Below are 25,804 nucleotides of genomic sequence, written 5' to 3'. Positions count from 1 at the left end.
GAACAGTTCCTTGCATACCTGGGTTGCCACATTAATACTTTTTAACAACATCAAAGGTTGCCATATAACTATTTTCCTCATGAATATTTTTTGTAACTTTTCAGAAAATTCCAAAATGCTTTATGTAATCAATGTTTTTCTTCTTCCTACAGATATCCCAGTCCTCAGCTGGCAATGGAAGAGCTATATTTCGCATAATTTCTTGTGAGAAAATGGAGCTTTAATGAAATAAAGAGCTCCAAAACTCATTCACTAAGATAATTAAATGTTATTATTAAATAAATACCATAACTTAAAAAAAAATATTTCCGAATTGTTTATTTGGCCATATGAAATTCTATGCAATTTAACAAGTAGGAATTCAAACAAAAATCTAAAAGGCATTTCTCCTCGATTTCTCTAGTCAACACTAGAATTGTACAATGTTGCTAATATATAATAGATAGGGCTTGTAATTCAGTTGGTTTTAAAACCAATAAATATGTGCAGTCTTGCAATTGTATCTCTGGCCTGAAAATATTTTTAAAAGACTAAAAGACTAAACAAATATGAATGACTAGGAATAGTTTTTCATTGTTTATGAATTGCTTGTCCCAACCTGCAACATGTAAATTACAGATGTGACCAAAGGCTAAAGCTGAAGCCAATTTAATAACGAAATACCAAGCAGAGTCATGCCTGGGTAATTTTGCTCCTGAGGCAAAGAGGTAAAGCCCCCTTCATGCAGTCAAATTAGTTATACATTCAAAACCTCTGAAAGTGAACCTGGTTTATAATGAACAAACGTTTTAATTCTATTCAATTTCCTACACACTTAATGTTACTTATACGACTACAGAAAATTTAAAAATCAATGAAAATCAGATACAGTGAATTTAAATAATACATTTTAGCAAAAATTCTTTCATTATTTTCAAAATTTGTTCCATAATTTCACAACAGTTTAATGGAAAAGTTCCTATTCCTTAAAATAATCTCTGTTTAAACTATTATTAGGATAGTAAAAATTACCTTTACATTACTGTTCTTTTATTTTCATGTCCCTCCTCTTTGTGTTCTAAGCCAAGGCTCTTCAAGGCAGATGTCGTACCAGTCCTTGGAAAACCAGGATATATAATAAGCCTATCTTAGAAGAGAGCTGTGTATCACAAAAATTATTATTCATGAGTATCAGTATTTTGAGGGAAGGATCTGAATTATGTGTTCTACGCCAAGTAATTTATAATATAAAATTTTTAACACATGGTGAACTGAAAACAAATAAAAAAACACACAATAATTACACATAATAATAATTAGCTCTTAATATGACCTCTTTTTTCTAAAATTACATATCAGAGTTATTATTCATTTCTTTTCACACAAATTACAATGTTAATCACTTTTTATTTTTCCATGATTTATGAGTCAATTTTAATATATATATATATATATATATATATTTGAGAAAATTCATCTTCTTTATCAGCTTCAATATAGCGAACCAACTTTCTGTCTCTTGAAGTTGATTACAGTTGAATTTGATTATATCTGTACACTTAGGTATAAATTGGACATTTTCAGATGGTGTAATTACTTGCTTAGCAGCCTAATAGGGTCTGAAGGACATTTTAGTTAGTACAGTACAAAGTCTGAGATCTGGGATCATAGGAACTGCGGTGATTCTGGATATTTCCAGATTTTATATCAACAATTTAAATTTATTAACATGACATGCCAACATTGGGGCTTTGCTTATTATTTAAGTTAGACAGAAAAATGGCAACTCTTCAACAGGGCTGGTGCGGCTGCACTGGAAGGCAAAGATTTTGGAATTTAGAGGAGCACCAAACAGCAAAATTTTAAAAATTTAAGGAGGTACAGGACGCAGAAACTAGGACTTGGAGAGATTGTGCTGGGCCACAAAATGTGTAACATGGGCCTTGTCCTCCTCCCCACAACCACTCAAGGACTGAAGATGTGATCTTGGCCAATATTAATAAAACATCAACCAATGTATTGATATTGGCTAACATATGACTCACTAGCCAGCAGGTGTTTGAAGGTGACATATAGAAATCTTGGTTAGTCCAGAAGAAAAATTTATTATTATTGCTATTATTTTTCTGATTATCTGAAGGTCTGTATATTGTATCATTCTGGATATCGGATGTCTGGATTTTAGACTTTGTACTGTATCACACAGTTAGAAACCTACATCTGTATTCACCAAAAATAACTATTTTAAATCATAATATTCTTATAATATTGTTAATAATTCAAAAATGATGTACATAATTTATAGTTTTTAAATGAAAAACTTTGAAAAAATGTGCTATTGTTAACAAATAGCACTAATAATGAGAAATAATAATGTAATTTATATAAAGCGTACTGCATTAACTTTCAAAAATTTTTTTGCCCTTCACATTTCTTGTATCTAATGAAGAAAAATCGTCAATACACACACACATGTATATATATGTGTATAATAAGATGACTTGGAGTATGCAATACACTGATGATGGTTCTCTGCATCATATCCTGGGGAGACTTTACTGCGTTACTGTAGACAGACATAGCCGAAATGAATATAACTTTTATTAGTAGATAGGAACTAATTATCAGAAACACATTTTTCATCACACATGATCATGGGTGCAATACACATCCCTAAATTTTATACTATACAGTATCACATTTTATATAATGGCCTAGTTAGTAGCATGACAAAGCAAATGGAACAAAGTAACATCTTCACTGTAGGAGAGCTGAAGCTAAAAAGCTGAGGTGGATTAAATTCCATTTTTATTTAAATTGGCATTTGTTGCCACAATTCACTTGGCACTTTAATTGTGCCCATTCAAGAACATTTACAATTTTAATACTGTTATGACAGGAAGACAACACAGTGAAATAGTGTCATTACAGGAAGATAAGCAAAAGCTAAACTGTGCATTTATCCAATATGGAAGCTCATCAAGAGGAAGGTTTTCGTTTAGGTCAGAGAGATTTCAGTTCTCGAAATTTTGAATTTAGGTTCCGAATCAGCTATGCCATCAGCATTATGCAAGCCATGCAACGTAGATTTAGCTAGACAAGATGCAGTCCAGAAATGTTAGTAATATTTATACAGTAGAGAGGAAATAACCAAATTAAAAATGAAGAATAAAAAGCCTATTGCTAAATTGAATTACAAAGCTGATTTACGTATATATTTTTTATTTTACATACACACACATATATATATTTAATTTATTCAGTTATTTAATCCAGTGTTCTACGGACAGAATAGCCATGTCCCAAAGTTTTTCTTTCCTAAGTGAAGACTTTACATAATTTTTCATTATTTTAAGTATATTTAGTATTTCATTATTTTATATATATTTACTATTGAAGCTTTTCTCACTACTTGCAACATTAAAATATTCTAGAGACAACATCCAGATTCAAATATAAATTAAAATATGTTCATATTTGAATATCTTTGAAAGATCCAAACTTAAAATTGCTTTAATAACTAGAAATTGTTTGTTTTTAAAAATAGAAATTTCTGATAAAGTTTTGAAGAATAATAGTTTCGGATATTTAAATACTAAGTTATGTGCTGCTTCTTTTAAACAACCCAAATCATATGACATTAACTTTTCAGCATCTAGAAATAAAAGTCTAAAGTCATCTCATTTATTTCTTCAGGTCCCCTTTGTGTCAGTGAGATTAAAATAGTACCTATAACTTTTTTTTCATTTCCACTACAAAGAAATATTTTTCTGAATATTTATTCAATTGATTCTTGATAAAAAGAACAAATTTTCTAGAAAAATACATTTTTCATGTGATTTCATTACTTCCTTTTGGTTTCATTTCAAATTCTGTTGATATATTCCTATTCAAAACTAAATTTTCACATTTCCTTAGACTACCTTCTCTTAAGTGCTGTAAAAAAATAATAAAAAAAAAATAAAATAAAAAAATAATAATAAATCAGTAAAATTAATTAATTAATTAATTAAAAAATAAGTAATAATAATAAAAAGGTAATACTTCTGTTACATTTTCTTGTTTATTCAGCACAGCAAAACATTATTTTTTTAATATTCAAACCTTGTAGAGACATTAGGTTATTTCAAAGCAGGAGAGAGGAAAAATGAGCAATGTCTTTGCTGGGACTTGAACCACGGGCCTCTTGAATACGTGCCAAGCGTGCTGACCTCTACACTATGAAGGGATGCTAAGAAGGCGGGAGAAATACCTTATATACTCCCCCTTTTCAAGGGCGAATGGAGATTAGGGAACTCAGTTGCCTAATCCCCAGTCACCCTTGAAAGTGGTGCAGAATCATCATCCACCATCTTTTTTTGTTCGGATACCACTGTAGAGACATTATGTTATTTGAAGCAGAAGACATGAAAAATAAGCAATGCCCTCATCGGGACTTGAACCTCGGACCTCTCGAATACATGCCGAGTGTACTGACTATTACACCACGAATGCATGCTAATAAGGAGGGAGAAATACTTTATAACCTCTGCTGTACTGTTAAAAGCAGCGAAAGCAAAGGATGATAGAAAGACAGCCCATGATCTCACCCACTGTACAAGAAGATAGTTCTTGCCATACCATACACTATATTTCTTGTGCCAGGATGCACTATGTAGCTACATAGTCCATATGGGCTATTCATAAAAGTTATCTGTTCTCTCCCACACTTTTGTATTGTGTTCATTGTGAACCTATAAATCTCTTTGCCCATCATACCTGCAACCATTTGCTCCATATTCACAAGATGGATTTTGACAAATATGAGCAGCAACTTGATAGTATGACAACCTGTTGTGTTATTACTGCTGTGCATTGATATGCTGCTACTAGTCAGACACATGCAGCTGTACATTCCATTTGCTTATTACAAACATTCTTTAAACTTCTAATTAAACAAACAAGAATGAAACATCATTGCTACATGGAAAACTCATCCTGTTTAGTTTCCTTTTGAAATGATTCTAGGCAGCATTAAGGTGGCTTAATTGCGTCTGTGCTGCATTGTTAATCATTTTCATGTCCTAGCATAATCCATTTATCATGAATATTTCACATAATCTGGAGTTTTTCCAGGGTTTGTACACATTTTTGCATGTGGAAATTAAGCACTTTAAAGGGTCATCAATGGGGGGGGGGAAATGGAGGAGCTAACGGGAAATGAGAATTGAGTAAATTAAAGCAATTATATATATCTTATCACTTTTGTAACACTATTCTAAGAATAAAAATGATCTCTAAGTAGGATTCATTATTACTGTTAACATATTCAAGAATAAAACCAACTTTGTAAATTTATCAAATAACTAGGATTAAATTACAAAATTTCTTTAAATTTTATATTTTATAACTTAAATAGTCACAAATATTTTAAAGATTATTAGTGTATCATCTTTAAAATATGTGGGATATGCTTATATCAATAATGAAGTTTCACTAACAGTTAAGCTTTATGTAAAATTTTCTTTTATGCCTCACTTCATCAAGCAGAGTCCAGAGTTTTATGTAAATTTTATACCCAGCAACTTGGGTTAAAATTCTATAACAGCTGTGGTGCTGATCTTGAGCATATATCATTCCATATTTATTCTTAAATTGCCGCCCAGACTTTGTAGTGGTTAGAGGAGCTTACTGAGGTCTAAAGAGCTCAGGTTTGAATCCTGGGGAAGGCATAGTTGTAAATGTTCGTCCCTTCATAAGAGACAATGGTGGCTGCCTATTAGGTGTCTTCACAATAAAATACCACTTCTGACCTTAGGAATGACCAATGCTGAATAGGCAAGCATCCACCATTGGATTAAAACAAAAAAACAATATTCTCAAATTAATAAAGAAATAAAATAAGCTATTTCTGTACATTCTAAATATATGCTTTTTTTTTTTTAGAATTACAGAAATATTTAATTAAATCCAAAATTCTACAGTGAAGAGGAAATTTATTGAGGGAAAAAAATTATTACATAAAAGAAAGAAAATTGTTCTTAAATATATTGCTGAAACATTAACACATTAGAAGATGAAGCAGAAACAAGTGGCAACAATGATCTGTTTACTGAGACAAATAAACTTAGCGAAGGTGTTCAAAGAAGGAAATTGCTATAAATTAGCTAAAATATTTGGAAAATTTTCAAATTAAAAAAGCTCATAAATGCTTTGTTATCTGTTGTTTTAAACTGTAAAATATCTTTGGGTTGCAATTTTAATAGTGACCATGTAAATCTATAACAAATAAGGGTATTTAAATTACCTAATTTAATTATTTGTAATAAATTGCTCAGCTTTAAATGTTCTCTCTCTGTGTTAAAGCAAGTTATCATCTTTCCTTAGTCCTTACTGTGGATGCAAAACAATAAAAGAATGTAAAAATTAACATAAAATTGTGTTACTACAGTTAGTGAGACTTAAAATAATATAAAACAATTTATCACCTCTGGTGCTTCAGCAGATTATCAGAACTTTATTCAGGGGTTTATAACTCTGCGAGGCTATTTGAGAATAAATATGAAATCTAATAAATGCTCAGGATCAGCAACACAGCTGTTGTGACAAAATTTTTAGAATTCAAAGAAACACTGAGCAACAAATTTAGGAATGGGAAAATTTTTAGAATTTAGAGGGAGCAAAAATTTTAGAATTTAGGGAAACACCAAGCAGCAAAATTAGAATCCTCAGATATTGTATCTGGCAGTAAAATGCATCATGTCGGCCCTCTGTATGGTGGTGCACTGAGACAGATAAGATGAATCTTTTAAATTGTCAGCTTTTAATTTCTTTTTTTAGTAGAATTTTTTTTCCCCTACAGATTAAACCATTTTTGCAATTTAACCATTTAGAACCATTTTACTTGTGCACTTAATGCCACAGCTTTGCATAAAGCTGTGGCATTAAGTGAGTCATACAAAGTGCTACTAACTTTTAATACTAACTGTGTCAATGTCTGACACTTATGTCTGTTCTGATCAGTGTCTCTCTCTCTCTAGGCAGACAACAGTGGTGATAACAACTTCTGATATGAATCATGCTGATTTTGATTTTACTACTTTCATGAATGGGCAGACATTTACAACCATACCTTAACTGTTCGAACTTGAGCCCTTCGGTACCCCAGTACGCTCCCCTTAACCACTATAAAGTCTGCGAGGCTATTTGAGAATAAATATGAAATCTAATAAATGCTCAGGATCAGCAACACAGCTGTTGTGACAAAATTTTTAGAATTCAAAGAAACACTGAGCAACAAATTTAGGAATGGGAAAATTTTTAGAATTTAGAGGCAGCAAAAATTTTAGAATTTAGGGAAACACCAAGCAGCAAAATTAGAATCCTCAGATATTGTATCTGGCAGTAAAACGCATCATGTCGGCCCTCTGTATGGTGGTGCACTGAGACAGATAAGATGAATCTTTTAAATTGTCAGCTTTTAATTTCTTTTTTTAGTAGAATTTTTTTTTCCCTACAGATTAGAACCATTTTTGCAATTTAACCATTTAGAACCATTTTACTTGTGTTTAGTGAAAAGAAGAGAAAATAGAGGAAGATAAACATATTAAGGGCAAGACTTGGAATAAAAAGTAGAAAATTTAAATAACTTTATTTTCATTGTTCTACCCAAAATTCTCCAAAAATTAAGAACTCCATCACACTGTTCATGTAAAACACACATATTATGTGTTAATACCATGAAGATATTTTTCATTTAGTCAAATTTTTATGGAATCATAGGTCTACAAATCTTGACTTCAAATCCTACTAAACTTTTCAAGGTGCAAGGTCTAAAATCTGAAAGAAAAATGATCCATATACCAACTTGGTATGTAAAAAAATATGAAGATTTCGGGGAGAGGGGGAAAAAAAATCAGACATAAAAAGTGTAGAATGAATTTTACAGGAAAAAACTGGTACCCATTTGAAAATTCTGAAACAATCACATAGGAAAAAAAACTCTTATCATGAAAAAATATTAAGAATACAAATGAAATTAATTTTAACCCCTTAGTCGCAATGCGTATCTCTCATATGGGCAGCCAGTTCAAATAAATTTTCTCACGCCTGTAGCTCACTCACGTGGGCTGCACATTTGCAAAAAAAGTCATGAGAATTCTAATATCTATCATGCCCGTATCAATTTTATTTACAATGTAGATTTACAGATGGCAGCACAGTACTTGTTACAGATTTAGAAAACTTGATCCATTAGAACATGTTTCCAAAGAATTCAATTTTAATACTCATTGTTAGTTCATGTTTAATATTTGTGAAATGAATAGCTCAAATGAATAAGAGGATTTAAGTCTTGACGAGTCAGGAACTGATTCAGAAGGCAGCTTTTTTTCAAATGCTTTTGATTCTGAAGTATCAGAATTTGAAAAGAATAATAATAATAGTGATGATCCTGCGAAACTTTTACCAGGGCGCCAATGAAACGAAATTTTGCCGGATGTCCCAGATATTTGTTCTCCTCGTTTTCAGTTCATATTATTGCCTCAAGTTAATATTTCATTTCAAGGTAGTTCAGGTGTTTTACACTATTATGAGTACTTTTATAAATGATGAAATACTGGATAAAATTTTAAAAGAGATTTAATAGTTATGCTAAGCTATCAGATAATGTTGTTGGTAAAATAAAACTGAAAGGCATAAGAGAATGGAAACCTGTATCACCACATGAAATGTCTTTGTTTTTTTGCACTTTCAATTTTACAACATATAATAATAATAAACTGAAGAAAGCATGTACTGGACAAAGAAAACATCATTGGAAAAACATGTTTTTCCATAAGGTTATGTCATTAATCAATACTGTGAAATCCAAAAATACTTGCATTTTGTGAACAACGATTCTCATGATCCAGAAAATCATCCTCACCCAAAACTTTACAAAATTTGGCCTAAATGTGAGCATTCAAATAAAGTATATCAAACAATTACTTCTGAAAGAGATATTACCATAGACAAAACTCTGATGTTGTTCAAAGAACGTTTATCGTGGCATCAATATATGCCCTTGAAAAAAGCAAAATTTGGTATCAAAACATACATGCTAACCAAATCTAGTACTGGTTATATATGGTCATTTATTATATATACTGGGAAAGGTACTTTATTTCATCCTAAATTCTGATCACTATCAGCGATCTTCACAAGCTGTTATGACTTTGACGATGCCATTATTGAAACAAGGCTACTGCATCACTTTAGATAATTATTAAACTTCAGAATTATGTGACATTCTTTTGACTTACTAAACAGATGTGGTTGGAATTGTTAGACAAAACAAAAAAGATTTACCTTTAGCATTGAAAACCAGAAAGTTAAAATCTGACAAAGTTATATCATTTAGATGTGGAAAAATCCTTGCTAAGAAATGGAAGGACAGAAATTGACGTTATCATCATTTCATGATTCTGAAACTGTTGAGATAACGACAAAAAGTAAAAAATTGAAAACAAAACCAAAATTCATAATTGACTACAGTAAAACAATGGGAGGTGTGGAGCTTGTATATCAATACCTTTCCAGTTATGAAGTAGCCAGAAAAGGTGTTAAAAATATTATATAAAAAATATTCTTTCAACTTTCAGACCAAACTGTTTTCAAGTTTATAAAAAGGAAGATGGAAAAAAATCACATTTAAAATTTAAATTGGATTTAGTCAATGAAATAATTGATAAATATACAACTTTTACCCATTTTAAAAGATGAGGTTCATTCCATCAAATGAAGCATTATCAAAACGTTTATTTGAATGCTATTTTTTGAACTTATACCACCAATAGAGAAAAAAGAAAACCCTGCCAGAAAATGTGTGTTCACCTAAAAAGAATGCAAATGGAAAACAAATTAGGCGAGAAATGACATAGTATTGTAAAGACTGTAATGTAGGTTTCTGCTTACCATGTTTCAAACCTTATCACACCCAAGAAAATTATTAAATTTTTGAAAAAATGTTATATTATTGATGTTGAATAAAAGCTTCATAATTTGCAGATAATATTATGTTTTATTTAAAGTGTATATCATGTTTCTCCCTCAAAAATTACACATATTTCTTAAATGCCTGCATTGAAACTTTTTTGTTTGTTTAGCTTTGGTGTGCAAGGAAAGCCAAATATAAGGTAAGTGAATTAAAAAATAATATGTATTTTAAAAACCATTAAATTTAAAGAAAAATATAGTGTTATTTATATGAATCTATTTTGAAATTTATGAACATTAAAAAAACACCTATCAAAATTCTATGATTTTTGAACAAATTTGGTCAAAACTGTGTAAAAGGTAAGGGGTTAAATAATTACAAAAGCTTTTTTGCTTTTGCTAGAAGTTTTGAAAACTGTGCTCAGAATTTATTGTCTTGTTTATTTTTCAGAATCTGTGCTTTATAGTATTTCTTATTTTGTTTATTTTTAGAATCAAAATATTCCTAAGTAGGCAAAATGGAAAGTAATCTCACCTTAAAGTATTACAGAGAAAAATAAAAACATATCATTTTAATGTTCCTTCTTAAATATAATTTTGGTATCATTTTTAATGCTATTTATCAATATTTGTAAAAACAAATTATTGAAAAATTGACATATCTCTGAATAAAAATTTTTGAATACAAATTGATCTTAAAAGCACCAAATTTAGCACAGCATAACAAAAGAATTCATATTCCCAGAGGAAAAAGTTGTTTTTGATGTAATATTTTATGATTTTTATTTATGCTTTTATTTTATGCTTATTTATAATTTATTTTATGCTTCATTTGCAAAAAAAGAAATAATCTGGAAATGTTTATGATTCGACTGAGGTAGTGCCTTCTGCTTAGCAACTCAAGTATCGCATTGCTTATATTACAAATAGGAATAAATTCAAATTATAATCCATCAAATACATATTTGTCAATGAATTGCCAAAAGATATTCCTCAAAATTGCTCATTCACATTCATAATGGCAGTCTGAACAAACAGACAGAAATATCAAATGAGTAAAATTAAGGATCTTCTGCCAATACTAGCTGAAATTAATTACTTTTAAGGATAAAAAATCATTTCCAAAAAATTTAAGGACTTGTAAAGATTGTTTGAACCCTGTAAATATAATAAGGCTTTTCCCCTCTTTATGAAGTTGAAACTTTAATGGCCAGAATGATAATTCAGAGCAAAATTAATGTTCTCAAGTCACAATAAGGAAAGAAACAGACAAATTTTCACAAACTGATTTACTAGATTCTTCAAATCTATGGTTAAAGTGATAATGAGTAACTGCCTTTTCTCATAACTATACAGAAATCATGGTAATTTAAATACATGTACATTTTACATTAACAGTACAAAAACTTTTTAGACTTAATGTTAATTTTTACTTTTTCCTACACTTCATGTCTGCAATTCTATACAAGTTTTTGTAAGTTTGCATACATTAAGCATAAAAAATTATTATTACAGAATGTAAAATTTTTAAGTTATTTGAAATGACTTTTTTTTTTTTTTTTTTTTAATTATTTAGAGAAAAGTGAAAACTTACCTCTTTCTTGCCTAAACAAACTGGAAACCTTTTTGAAGCCACTTTGTAAGTTAGCCTTTTTCCTCCATAATAATCTTTAAATTTTTCTAGGAAAACAGCATCAACTTTTAAAGGAAAAAAAAGGGGGTTCTCAAGTATACGAACATTACATTTTAAAGAAATGCACATTAATTCGATAATAAGCATGTTTTCTCTGTATTTTGCTTTTACCAATTAGAATAACCTTAAAATATGATATCAGCAATATCTTTTATTTATAACATGAATCATACATATGTTTCTAAAAATTCTAATGTGTTCATATACCAATTAAAGACTAAAACTTTATGTATGCATGTTGCTTTTAAATAAGTTTATTTATTTTTTATGCAGACAAGAAAAGTAATGTTTAGATTTAAAGACACAAAAGATCTTATGTCATGTGGATTAACAACAGCTTTGAGCATTAGCAGTTTGCTACCCTGCATGAATAACTGATATGGTGGAAATATATTATTGAAAAATATACTGCTTAGATTTAAAGTCACAAAACATCCTATGTCATAAGGATTGGCAACAGTTTTTAGCATTGACAATTTGCTAACAAATAGAGATAATTGATGTGGTGGAAATATATTATTGAAAAATCAGAAGACTAAGCTATACATATTTTTAACAACTTTTTTTTTTTTTTTTTTTTGAAGGGATGGATTGAAACATACCTAAGCATTAATAAAGAATCATTACCGTACTTGCCGGCATATAAGACCCCCCCCCCCCAATTTTATACACATTTTTGAAGGATAAAACTTTATTACTGATCATTATAATTAATTTATAGTATTGTAAATATAAAGTAATACAAAGTAATGGTTTTTGCAAATACCCAACCTATCCGGTAAAGAACACCTTCCAATCTTCTTTGTCAAAACCTAGATACTCATCTCCAGAGCTAAATGTAGAGTCACTTGAAACCTTTTCTAAATCAGCATCTGAGTCCTCATACATCAAATTGTCCTCTGTACCATACAGTGCATTACTAATGCCACACTTCTTAAATGATTTAACCACTTTTCTGTTTTCACAGCATCCCATGAAGCTTTGACCCTTTCACAAACTTCCGAAATGCTAGGCCTCTTCCTTCTTCCTGATGTTGTAACCTCAAAATTTGAAGACTGCATCCAGCTGTTCCACTTCTGCTTCATAAATCCCTTAAATGGTTTATTGATGCAAATATCTAGAGGTTGAAGCTGACTAGTTGACTAGACAGAAATGAATGTAATCAAAAACTGAGTATCAAAGTATAAAATGCAGTATCAATGTATGACACACCCCATTTTCCAGACCAATTTTCAAAGAAAAAAGGTGTGTCTTATATGTCGACAAATATGGTAATTAATAAAGCATTAATAAGAATTAATATACTAACATAAGAAAGGCAAAAATCAATCATACCTTCAAAATACAGCTAATATCCAAAATTTTATCTGATGCACTTTTGTTTTTCGAATAAGCAAGAAATTACTGAATTAAAATTTAGAGTGTGATGTTTTAATCTCAGTTACTTATAAATTAAAAATATGATATTTATAGCTTACAGCTATTTATATTTTGTAATATAATAGTAATTTAAAACAGAATTTTTTTAAGAAAAAAAAAAAATTACAGCAAACCAGTGTTTTAACAACTACTAATGTTAAAAAGTTTTTTTTTTTTTTTTTTTTTTTTTTTTTTTTTTATGAATCTAATTCTTGATTTATACCATAATAATGGTATACATTCAAATAATTCCAGAAACTGAACTTTCAATAAATGTAACATTTAATAGTACCTGGTAATATAAGAAACATATTAACAGTGTGATCAATCTTCAATACATTAGCATCTTATTTTCCCTTAATATGCTAGCAAAAGCTTACAATAACAGAGCTTCTAAATATATCAATCAATAAAAGGAAGAAAATTGACATTATATTCTACTGAACACAGTATATCTTCACATCACCATTCAAACAGTTTTCCACCACAATTTCATACTTTAAAGAAATACTCTTAAAACTGTACATGTAAGCCAATATATTCTAAAGAGATTTTTCATTCCTTTATGTGTAGTAAACAGGTGTCATGATTATTTGCAGCTGGAGCACCATAGATAATCGAAATCCAAAGCATTCTTTTTCTAGTTTGTAAATGATTACTGGTTATTAAGAAAAATAAACAATAAGCTAACTTCAGTAAAGCCTGTCTATCTTGAGTATCAGAGAAAAGAGAAACTTTTGAGATAGACAGATTTGACAAATATCGCATGTACTATTATACTGAAGTACACATTTTATTTAATGTGCACTAATTTTAATTTGCTGTTAATATTACATTAGGGCAGCATATAAGGTGTGAATAAAATATTTTTGGCACATTTTAACAAAAAATATTCCATGAATATTTTCAGATACTCAATTTTCAGAACATTAGCAACAATGATAAATCCATCCTAAAATTATCTTCCTGATAATCAAGAAAACCTTAAATACTTCACTGGTCTTCTCTATTTCTTTTGTTGCAATTCTACATTAATCTGTCAGTGTCTCTTATTTGATCACTATTGCCACCAGAAACTCCTCTCCTGAAATATAGGAGCTCTACATCTGTTAACATTTCAAAGAATCATCAATGGTAGAAAAAAAAAAAAAAAAAAAAAGATCATAATGAAACATGTACTCAGTTCTCTTGAATAGAACAAGATAAGTTAAATGATGTCTAAGAAATCATAAAACTTTCTTGATTATATTCCTTCCCACTTTAATTCCATTATCCAAAATTTCCAGTTCTTACTGAATTTTATAATTTTTACCTGTTTTATCACATACAATGATGCATTATTAGTAAAAAAATAAGGTTTATCTTTTAAACATTTTTATATACAATAGTGCAAAACATAAGAGAATAGTCAGGCATAACTTAAAACAATGCATAAAAAATGTGATTATACTACTCAGTTTCAAATTGACACTTCAATCTGTAATTAAACACAGGAAGAAAACAGCTCAAAGTAAACATGGAAAGTAAGATGAATCTAAAATGGAATTGCAGGAAAATAAATACCTTATTTATATACATATTTTCCACCCTTTTGCCTTTTCTTGTAAATCAAAAAAAGTAAGATGCAAAAGCTACAGTATTGTATTTTTATTCTTACATGGTGTTTTAATTAACAAAAGTAATGATTTTACCTCAAAATCTTTAATTCACATTACATAGAGAAGAAATTACAGGGATAATTGATTTTTAATTGGAAAACAAAAGATTTGCATTAACATTTAAAAATATTAAAGTTAAATCAAGAAAACCACAGATGGATGAAATTAATCACACACACACACACACAAATTTTTCTCAAATAAAAAACTTACTATAAGAAATGGAATGAAAATCAAATATAAATTAAATTTTTTTATATTCTGACCTATAACTAATTAACATGATAATTAGGTAGTTTTGTGTATTGAGGACAGTAAAAAAATTGCAGCGAAAATACATGCACAAAAGCGCCAAATCTAGCAAACGCGCCCATTTAACAGCGCGCCAAATCTAGCATATGCGCTGATTTCAGATTGCGTAAGTTTATATAGTTCTATATTTCTTAAGACGCCATTGAAATACTTGTTTAATTTTTAAATCCTTTTTTTTTATCCTATGGATTTAACAATTTGGGAATTGCCCATGATGAAAAGTCTGTAATAGAATTTTGGGCAAAGTGCAGAATCACCCACTGCTTGACGCGTTTTTAAGAATTGCACATACTCGGTATCCATGTACACATCGACCTATTTTCACTTACAAAAACAAGAAAATTGACAAAAATCTAATTATTTTTACCCCTGTAAAAAGTGGCAAACAAATAAGTGGGCAATTCTGCACTTTACAGCGAATTTTTTCAAAAAAAAAAAAAAAAAAAAAAGGTATCATTCATTATAGAAAATTATGTTTGAACAACCAACGAAATGAAATTATGCTTTAGCGATAACTCGGTAGCGAAATAGCGATGCAGGCATTCATTCAGTTACGTTTAGCAATTTTTATATAAATTATAATAATGATCTGAAATAGTTATTTACTCTTATGCTTCCATTCAGTCATGTTTAGCCTTTTTTATATAAATTATGGAACTACTCTGATATGCGCCCTGAAGTCGCCAAATATTTTTGGCAAGAAACTTCACGCTGCCATATTACTATCTAAACTTTTTGTCTACATTTTGAACTTTTAGCCTAAAATGTCTCCAAAAACGCGGTTTTCGCACATGCAAAAACTACGTTTTCAACATACAATTTAGCTAAAAATTCGAAACAAAAACAAAAAATTTAGATAGCAAAAACGTAAATATTCTAACCAAAAATATTTGACAAGAATCCGTGTACACGGCGACATATTTTAACTTAAAAAAACATCTACAAATGGCACAATGTAGGCAACGAACAAATCTACAAACTACGCACACCTCGCTTTAATAAATTAACATGACAACAATAAATTTCAAAGAATACCATGTACACAGCATCCTGTTTAAACTTAAAAAAATTCTACGAATTGCACAATTTAGGCAAGGAAGGAATCTACGATCTACGCACTCCTCGCTTTAATAAAATAACATAACAACAATAAATTTCAAATAATACCATGTACACAGCATTCTGTTTCAACTTTAAAAAACATCTACGAATTGCACAGTCTAGACACTAAACAACAAAACAAATTTCAAACAATTTAAAAAAACAACAATAACGACAGAAATTCATACTAAAGAACCAATGAACGTAACATTCTACAAAATAAGAACAAGGATAAAATGAAATGCACTTACCATGAATTAATGCATTTTCGAATAGCAGAAATATAAATTTCATACCGCCACGTAATCACTATCGTATTTACATAACAGCCAGACACACTATCCAAAAAATTTAGACTATGGTTCACAAATAAATAAAATCACAAATCCCTACTTCTATCATGCACTGCCATTAAAAATAATCTCCCAGACCCTCTTTCCACACTTCCAAATACCCACTACCCCTCAACAGGATAGCCACAATGATATTTCCTTTTGCCGAACTTCAATTCAACAACTACCATTTTATCTTTCCCTCCCATCTTCTCAGACACAGAGGCGAATCAACGAGCTCCAGCGAAAGATTTTTAAACGTCAACAGGGTTGCCATAGAACACGCAATCGTGCCAAACACCAGCGCAGAACACATATCGCCACATTTGGTGAAATTAGAGTTGTACCTAAATTATAATAATAAAAAAGTATTATATGAAATTAACTTTTCATCTAAATTAAACATCAATCTTAGATAGTTATTTACTATTATACTTCCTTTCTTGCGTTAGGGTTGCCGCAATTATTTTTGGCAGCACTAGCATCAACAATAGTTTGGTGACATTTTACGGCCCTCAAAACCGATAAGTATTCATGAAAAGATTAACAAAGAGCTTTAAATTTTTAATAACAGTATATCTACACTTTTCAAAAAATTAATTTAAGATTTTTTTAGCTGTTGAGCTTATAAATGAGTTAAAATTAATAAGATTTAGAAGGGGAATACTTTATACTTTCAATGTAATAAAAATTATATTACAAATCTCAGGCATGGTAAATTAATGTAATTCTTTTAGTGTTTGCCTATATCATAAAATTCATAATTTTATTTTAATAATATAAAAAATAATTTATTGCAATAATACGGCAGCAATTAGCTCTATAGATGCTTAATTAGTAATATTAATAATATAAAGACTGTAAATACCATATTATATTACTATACAATAATTTTATTATTATTATATTACATTGCATACAATTAGTTAGATGTTTTTTGATAGAGATCAAATTAAAACTTTCAAAATAATGCTTAACCAACAAATAAAGACAATGACTACAATCAGAAATTACATAATGCAAATTAGGTTTTATATCATGACTTATCAATGATACAGTAAAATATAAATGAACTGAATGTTTTTGAAAACATTGCAATATATAAAATATTTCAGAAACGCTTTCTTTTAATAATCTCAGGTTTCCAGTTAACAGGATGAGTATCTTCAGTTGCTTCTTCATCTTCTTTGAATATTTTAACAGTTTTGTCAGCTTCTGCTGATAATAGTCTGCTTCCACTCTGATCAAATGTACATGCAAATATACCAGCTTCACTGTCAATTGAGCCAGGTTGTACAGGTGCTTGCAATCTCTGAAAATTATAACCAGTTCTCCAATCCCAAAAATATAAGGTGCCGTTGTCTCCACCAGAAACTAACACATTATCTGCATTAATACCAAGGCAATTAACTATAGCACTATGGCCACTAAGATTTTGAATAAAATTTCCATCAGGACATTTCCACTGTTTTATGTTATCTGGAGCTCCAGAAGCAAACATATTTAATCGAGGATGGATCAATAAAGCACGAATACTCTTTTTATGGTGAGTCAATGTAACACGGGTCTTGCCAGCTACTAAATCCCACAAACGAATAGTGCAATCATGACTTCCAGTCATAACTTGAGGCTCAATTGCCTGACACTGTACACTAGCTACAGTATTAGTGTGGCCAGCCAAGGAGTGTATATTGGCTTTAGTTCTCATATCCCACACTCTAGCACAAGAGTCTCGGCCACCAGTGACAAGAATGTCAATTGTTGGATGGAGAGCTAAAGCATAAACACCACTCAAATGCCCATGATAATGCCGGATTACTTTGTTATATTCAAGATCCCAACACTTAACTTGTTTATCTTCTCCACATGAAAATAAGTATGGTTGCCTTGAGCTAATAGCAAGGCCTCTGACAGCACTTATATGACCCGTCAATGACAGTTTTAATTTTCCACTCGCTAAATCCCATATCTTTATAATTCTATCATTTGAGCCCGTGGCAAACCATTCATTGCCAGGTTCTACAGCTAAGCACCTTACCCACCCTAAATGTCCACTAACCACTCTGTACAGTTTCCAAGGTGGATGCCACTGAGGTTTTGGAATGCTTGGAGCACGTCTTGTAGTTATTGCTTGTTGCTGTACGCCGGCCAAAACAACAGCTTGCGATGGAGGAGCAGCAGGAGCAGGTATCTGATACATCTCTTCCATACCAGGAGGGGGGGCATCGGTTTCATACAGTTCTCGCCCTTCAAATTCATTTAAAGAAGGTCTGTGTTCCAAATGTTCATCCGTATTTTCTTCGTTTTTACTGTTATTTAAATGCGCTTCATTCTCCCGATCTTCGCGAACTTGTTTACTTTTAACGAGATGCAATACTGAACCATACTCATCTCGAGCTTTGATCATCTTCATTTGCTCACTCTTATCACTAGGTGGTGGAGGATTTGCTTGATCTGCAAGGAACATGTCATGCGTTCTTTTTAAGGAACGAAATACTAAAGTGTGCACTGAATGCTTTTGAACTTCCATTGCTACAGCATAAATAATAGACAAAAAGAAACATACAACACACTATACGCTGCAATGTTGAGTCTTTCAGCCTATCAAATTTAGTGTACGGTTACAATGTAACTACAACTTTCGAAAGTGTACAAGGAACGAGTAAAATGAATATTTTTCATGGCTATCTTCTAAAATGGACTAAATTAGAGATAATAAACAGTAATTAAAATTTAATTATTAGTTAATTTATAAGTCTGTTTGGTTTTTTATAAATTTAAAGTGTGGGATTTAATTTCGTAAGAAACAATGAGCTTAATAAAAATAACATTTTCGGAACTGGCAACCGGCTGGACAAATCAACAAAATAAGGGCAGTAAGCGACGAAATGTCCGTGTCTGTGTGTCGTTTATAGTTACATTGCGTGCTAGTGTTAGATATTGTTAAATTAAAACTTTTAAAGCATACCTGTTTTTAAGCGTTAAATGACGTAAAGTGTATGTATTCAATTTCTAAAGCGTGGCTGTGCACTTGGTGATTTTTATTGACCGATGCTACATTCGATAGGCTTAAACAATATTTTTAAATAAAGTTTTCAGAGTTTTAACTTTTCCGAATATTTAACTCTAATGCATACTGGGGGAAAACCTGGTAAGTATTTATTCCACGAACAAACATATACAGCTTTTCGGAAGAATATGCAGAAATTGTATATTACTGATTTTAAGCTCTCATTTTTTTCACACAAGTAGAAATGTGTGTATATACTCGATTTATAATAATTCATGTCAAAGGTTGACTGTAATTCCTGTATGTAGTATTTTATATTTGGTAAAGTGTGTTTATATTAAGAACTATTCAACCAAGCCAATTTATTTTGAATTCTGCATAAAATTTGAATGGTTGTCAATATGTGCTTTGTATCTATAAGTAAATGAACTCAACGTCTGCTAAATTCATGAAAAGTATGCAGAAATATAGGTGAATTCCAATTGTTTTTATTTCGAGAGCAATTATTTTATATATAATATTTGTACATGTGTGTGGATGTTATAAAAAAGAACTAAATTGAATTTTTGGTACTATTCCGTTTTGAGGACCGTAAAAAATTGCAGCGAAAATGTATGCACAAAAGCTGTCATTAAAATTAGCAAACCACTGCTGGTGTAAGGAATATATTGTTTTCTGTGCTAACTGGAATTTAAGACACTTTTTTTTCCCGTTTATCGCGGTTAACCGGTTAGTTTCAGTATGTCAATACTAATTTATATTTTTTTAATGAATTTTTATTTTCGTTATAAAGGCTTATATATTGTCTTATGCTTAATATATTGTTTTCTGTGCTAACTTGAATTTAATACAAATTTATTTTTGTATATCACGTTTAATCGGTTAGTTCTACATCTACATGCTTATTATCTATGAATTTTTACTGCCGTATGCTTAATATATTGTTTTGTCAGCTAACTTGACTTACATGCCCTAAAAATCATGTTTACGGCTCGGCTCATCCGAGCTTTGCGAGTAAAAATGCAACGCCGGCAGCGGGTTCTCTGAAAATCCAGAGCGTCAAATCTAGAAAACGCGCCCATTTAAACAGTGCGCTAAATCTGGCATATGCGCTGATTTCAGATTGCGTAAGTTTATATACTTCTATATTTCTTAAGATGCCATTGAAATACTAGTTTAATTTTTAAATCCTTTTTTGATATCCTATGGATTTAACAATTTGGAAATTGCCCATGACGAAAAGTCTGTAATAGAATTTTGGGTAAAGTGCAGAATCACCCACTGCTTGACGTGTTTTTAAGAATTGCACATACTCGGTATCCATGTATACATCAACCTATTTTCACTTAAAAAAAAAAAAAAAAAGGTTAATCTTTGGATTATGGTAACTTGGCGAAAATTTGGCGACCAACCCTGCTACAGCAACCTGCTTGTTTTTGTTTGGACGCCATTTTGTTTTCACAAAGTAAAGGCCATTTTTTTTTTACTCAACATTTTTTTCCCAACAATCTGCTAGCCGAATTATGCTTATGCTAGAACTTTTATGGAACAAAAGTGCTTAATCAGGACTTAGTTTAGGTGTGAAATTGGGAGAAAGTGCAGAATCGCAAACTGCTTGCCGCGTTTTTAAGAATTGCACATACACGGTATCATCCATGTACACGTCGAACTATTTTCACTTAAAAAAACATCCCAGAATTGCACAAAAATGGCATCGTGCACACTCTTGACTTTATCCATGTACACTGCTAAAGTCCTAGCTAGTAACCTTTATCGCCTTACCAAAATGTCGCCAAACTACCTGTTACCATATTCCAAAGATTAGCCAAAAAAAATCCAAAAATTGCATAAAAATGGCACTGTACACAACCTTGACTTTATCTATGTACATATCGACCTATACTTTATCTATGTACATATCGACCTATTTTCACTTAAAAAGTAAAAGAAAATGGGCAAAAATCCAATTACTTTTAGCCCTGTAAAAAGCAGCAAACAAATAACTGGACGATTCTGCACTTCACAGAGAATTTTTTCAAAGAAAAGGCATCGTTCATTACAGAAAATTATGTCTGAACAACCAACACGATGAAATTATGCTTTAGCGATAACTTGGTAGTGAAATAGTGATGCAGGCATCCATTCAGTTATGTTTAGCAATTTTTATATAAATTATAATTATGATTTGAAATAGTTATAACTGATGACCATCTCCCAACTTTGTCACTTTTCCCATAAGATTCATTCTTGTCTCGTACTGGTGAGTATTGGTACGTTATAGAATTGCTTAGTCTCTATCAGTTTCTTATGCTTCAGGAAAAAAAAAAAAAAAAAAAAAAAAAAAATCGAATTACAAAATGTCTATTAAGAAAAGGAAATTCAGCTTGGTTTGGCAGCACGTTTCCTATACTAATGAAGACGAAAAAGTTATGTGTGACATTTGTAAAGACCTTTTATCCATCAAAGGTGGTTCAACAGGAAATTAAAAAAAACATTTGCAAAGGAAGCATCCTTGTGTAAATCTGCACGAGAAATGCGCTTTGCCAAATCAAGATGTTGATGATATTGATGCCATTCCAGCCCGTTCTGTTGTCACTAGCCCTGCAGATGGTAGGCAACCATGCAGATCCCAGCAGACTACACAACTTATGGTAGACAACAGTGCTTGTGATATTGTTGGTGTATTTTCACAATAATCCCAGTCCAGCATAATGCAGTTTGTCCAGGGAAATACGATGGATGTACATAAAAAAAAAAGTAATCGATCGCGCGCTGATCAAAATGGTATATAAGGATTTACAACCAATAAGATCGTAGAAAATGAGGGATTCTGAGAATACTCAAAGGCTTTGAATCCAACCTATTCCTTACCTTCACAGAAAACGGTTTCTAAATCCTTGCTTCCTGCTGCTTATGAAGAAAAAAATAATAGTTTAAAAAACGTTCTTAGTGCTGTACAAAATATCTGTTTGACTGTAGACTGTTAGAGCAACCAAAAGGCTGAAAGTTACATGGCTGTGACAGGCCATTTTATTGACGAACACATGCAAAGGAAAACGGTACTGATTGACTGCTCAATTTTTGATGAACGTCATTCAGCCAAAAATATTGCAGAAAATATCATACACATTTGCCAACCATATTTTCCGATGGAAAAAGTGTCTTTAATAGTGACTGACAATGCCAAAAATATGATTAACGCTGTCGACAGCGAACTAAAGTTAAAACATTTAGGATGCATTGCACACTCTCTCAATTTGGCTGTCACAAATTCTCTAAACAAGGTTAACGACCTTCTAACAAAAATTAGGGATATTGTGATAGTTTACAGGAGAAGTAACATTGCTGCAAAAAATTTGCGAAAATATCTGTGCTCTAGCGAGGAGAGAAAAGACTTTAAAAGTCATCTTACATGTGAAGACTCGTTCAAACAGCACGTTTTATATGTTAAAACATTTCCTTGAACTGAAAGAACTTGAAAAACTATTCGTTCTACGATGGGTTTGATGAACGACCCCCCCCAGAGGCTCTTGATGTGCGAGAATGGGAAAGTGTCAACATCTTTGTGACGTTCTGAAACCTTTTGAAAAGGTGACTTGCGAGTTGAGTTCGGAAAAATACTTGACAGCATCTACGGCGCCTGTGTTAATCGGCGAACTTAAAAAAAATATGTGAAAATCTGCTTAGTAAAAGCGTTAATGAACAAGTACAAAATGTGGTACTTGTACTACAAAGTAAATTGGGTAATAGATTTACAACTATCGATTCAAGAGAAGGCATTGCTTAAGCTGCTTTCCTTGACCCCCCGAATAAAAAAATTGGGGCTCAAATGTGATGTCGCCAAAAAAATTGAAAGTGATATCTGCGAGTTATCGGTAGTTGCACAAACTATCCATAATCTTGTTGAGGATGATGAAGAGATAGACGAATCATCGGTTTGGTTCGAGTTTGAAAGTAAAGTTAAAGACTCTCGAACTTCATCAGCTCCCGCAGCAGACGCAGCGATTGACAAAGCTGCGGCAGAAGTGAAAAGATACCTGCAAGAGCCCATTCTTTCCAGGAAATCTGATCCATTGGAGTGGTGGGAAAAGAATAAAAATGTATTTCCTAATTTGTATGAATTATCACGGAAAAAATTAGGCCTTGTGACTAATTTTTTCCCCCAGAGCCATGCGAAAGGGTGTTCTCTAAAGCTGGATTAATACTGAATGATCGGCGAAAGCATTTGAGTGGACAAAAGTTGAAACAACTAATTTTCTTACATTACAATTATAATATTTAATCATTTGTTGACCTTCTTAAAATTCCAACGCAAGTTCAGCTTAAAATGTTTATTTCTATGTTTATTTTCTCTGTATTATTTTCAAAACTCTTTCTGGGAGTCAATTTTTTATGCTTAATTTTTCGATACATGTTTTAATTGGTCTTTATAAAAAGAAATGAAAGGAATTAAATGCCTAAAATTTCCATAAAGTTAAAAAAATTGATACTTTTATAATGTTTTGCACAGCCTATCAAAGTTTTATTTGTTTTAATTAAATGAAATATTATTTCATTCAAATGTCAATTTCTTAAAAAAAATATTATTTTGAAATTGTATTTAGATCATTAATATGATATAAAGTTCTACAGTTCTATTATTTACTTAGCTGTACTCACATATGTTAAGTTCTCATATAGTTGAAAGCATGCTATCTTATTTTCTAGTGTTTAAATCATCTTTAATTTAAATTTTTATATCGAATGTACTTATTGAATTCATATAATGCGATTTTACAAATATTTTTGTTGCTTTTTGCTGTTACAACATCCAGATATTACGTTCTCGTAGTTTTAAAGACGTGCTGCCTTATATCCTAATATTTTTAATAATCTTTCACTCAAAATTCTTATTTCAAATGTGCTTTGGCTGTAATTTGAGTTTTAAAAATATTTTTTACCATTCTGTTGCATTTTTGTGTTTACAGCAGTTACTGCATCCAGGTATTGCGCTCTCACAGTTTTAAACCCTTTGCTATCTTATTTTCTAGTGTTTTTTGATAATCTTCAATTCTAAATTCTTATATTGAATGTGCCTTTTAAAATCATATTGTGCGTTTTTAAAAATATTTTTAACCATTTTGCTGAAATTTACTTCTTACTGTAGTACATCCAAATATATTACATTATCTCACTTTTCAAAACATACCTCATTTTCTAGTGCTTTTGGTAATTCAAAATGTTTAAACCAAATATATATCTTTATGCATTTTTTAAAATCATATTTTTTGTTTTTAAAAATATTTCTAATCATTTTGTTGTTTATTGTACGGTGTCAAATCTCCAAAAGTACAAATTTAACTCAAAATAAACCTAAATGTAATTTAAAAAGGAACAATATAAACTTTTTTGTAGAAAAGCTCTTCAACCATGTGTATATGAATAAATATGTAAATTTTATTTTATGCCAGTATTGTACAGTACTGGAACCTTGTGTACTTCGGTACCTTGTGTGTTTAATTGTACAATACTATATGTAAATTTTATTTTATGCCAGTATTGTACAATTAAACACACAAGGTCATTTATCATTAACACACAAGGTCACATAATTTATTTTATGCCAGTATTGTACAATTAAACACACAAGGTCATTTATGTTATATTTAATGTTTAAATTATCTTACTTTTTTATTCAGAATTTTTAATATGTATAGGGGAGAGTAGAGAATAAGAGATTTATCTTTTTTAAAATTTGGTAGCTTGAATAAGTTTTATTTCACAGTGGTACTGAAGGTCATTATCTTATCTATAAGTGGGATAAAGGTTTGTGATTATTTTAATGTCTAGACCCTACGCAGCCTATGCCCTTTACTACCGAATTGTAGGTATTAAACGACTTATGTGGTATGGTATTTATCCGTATAAATAAAATATATCATGTTAAAACAGATTGATCATTAAATTTCTGATATTTACTTAGGAAACTGCATCCTATCGGGTTGCTACACAGCTAGTTATAGTTAATTTTCTATTTTAAATTTATTTCGACACTTTCTCTCATAGTAAGAAGTTGCATAAAAATTTCTATTTTCCGATTTTTTTTCCTTTGTTTCCCTCCAACAACACAACGCAGCCAAAAAAACATAGTGTACTCTCCCTTCCTTCAATATCATACAAAGAAAATCTTCCGACGTTTTTCAAGTACGCAACTATGCTCATTTGGGGCTGTCCATAAATGATGTCACACTTTTCTGCAACATTTTGGACCCCTCTCCCCCCTTTGTCACATGTCACGCAATATTACGTAAACTTATACTTGCAGTTCAAAAACGTAGCACTACGTTATAGATCATATTTCAGAGTT

General features: G+C 30.9%; 3 protein-coding genes across 5 annotated transcripts in view; 2 read left to right on the top strand and 1 right to left on the bottom strand.

Annotated features, from left to right (window-relative positions):
- hdm (meiosis specific with OB domains hold'em) overlaps positions 1-9,988 on the top strand; it is a 71,098-nt gene extending 61,110 nt beyond the window's left edge. Inside the window, exon 12 of one of the 3 annotated variants that reach the window (XM_035373420.2) lies at positions 6,999-9,988. In XM_035373420.2, the coding sequence (XP_035229311.1) occupies positions 6,999-7,028 (30 nt within the window). In that variant the 3' untranslated portion in view covers positions 7,029-9,988. Of the gene's footprint in view, positions 1-152; positions 397-6,998 lie in introns of those variants that run through there. The other 2 variants (XM_035373425.2, XM_035373408.2) reach the window with 2 other exon arrangements.
- A 7,325-nt stretch (positions 9,989-17,313) lies between these two features.
- Positions 17,314-19,042, bottom strand: Tango4 (transport and golgi organization 4). The gene has a single exon (XM_035373400.2). The coding sequence runs from the start codon at positions 18,976-18,978 to the stop codon at positions 17,560-17,562; it is 1,419 nt and encodes a 472-aa protein (XP_035229291.1). The 5' UTR covers positions 18,979-19,042; the 3' UTR covers positions 17,314-17,559.
- Positions 19,043-19,306: 264 nt separating this feature from the next.
- Rab40 (RAS oncogene family member Rab40) overlaps positions 19,307-25,804 on the top strand; it is a 40,183-nt gene continuing 33,685 nt past the window's right edge. Inside the window, exon 1 of the mRNA XM_035373390.2 lies at positions 19,307-19,599. The gene's annotated coding sequence lies outside the window, so the exon portion shown is untranslated. The remainder of the gene's footprint in view (positions 19,600-25,804) is intronic.

Source organism: Stegodyphus dumicola, chromosome 4 (genome assembly GCF_044657685.1).
Source record: "Stegodyphus dumicola isolate Sdum_Otavi_A_Nest chromosome 4, ASM4465768v1".
NCBI classification, from domain to species: domain Eukaryota; kingdom Metazoa; phylum Arthropoda; class Arachnida; order Araneae; family Eresidae; genus Stegodyphus; species Stegodyphus dumicola.
This window is presented reverse-complemented; position numbering and strand designations above follow the sequence as displayed.

What these genes read in the sequence shown, in the direction of transcription:
- Tango4 (XM_035373400.2), bottom strand. Translation starts at nt 18,978, where the DNA reads ATGGAAGTTCAAAAGCATTCAGTGCACACTTTAGTATTTCGTTCCTTA.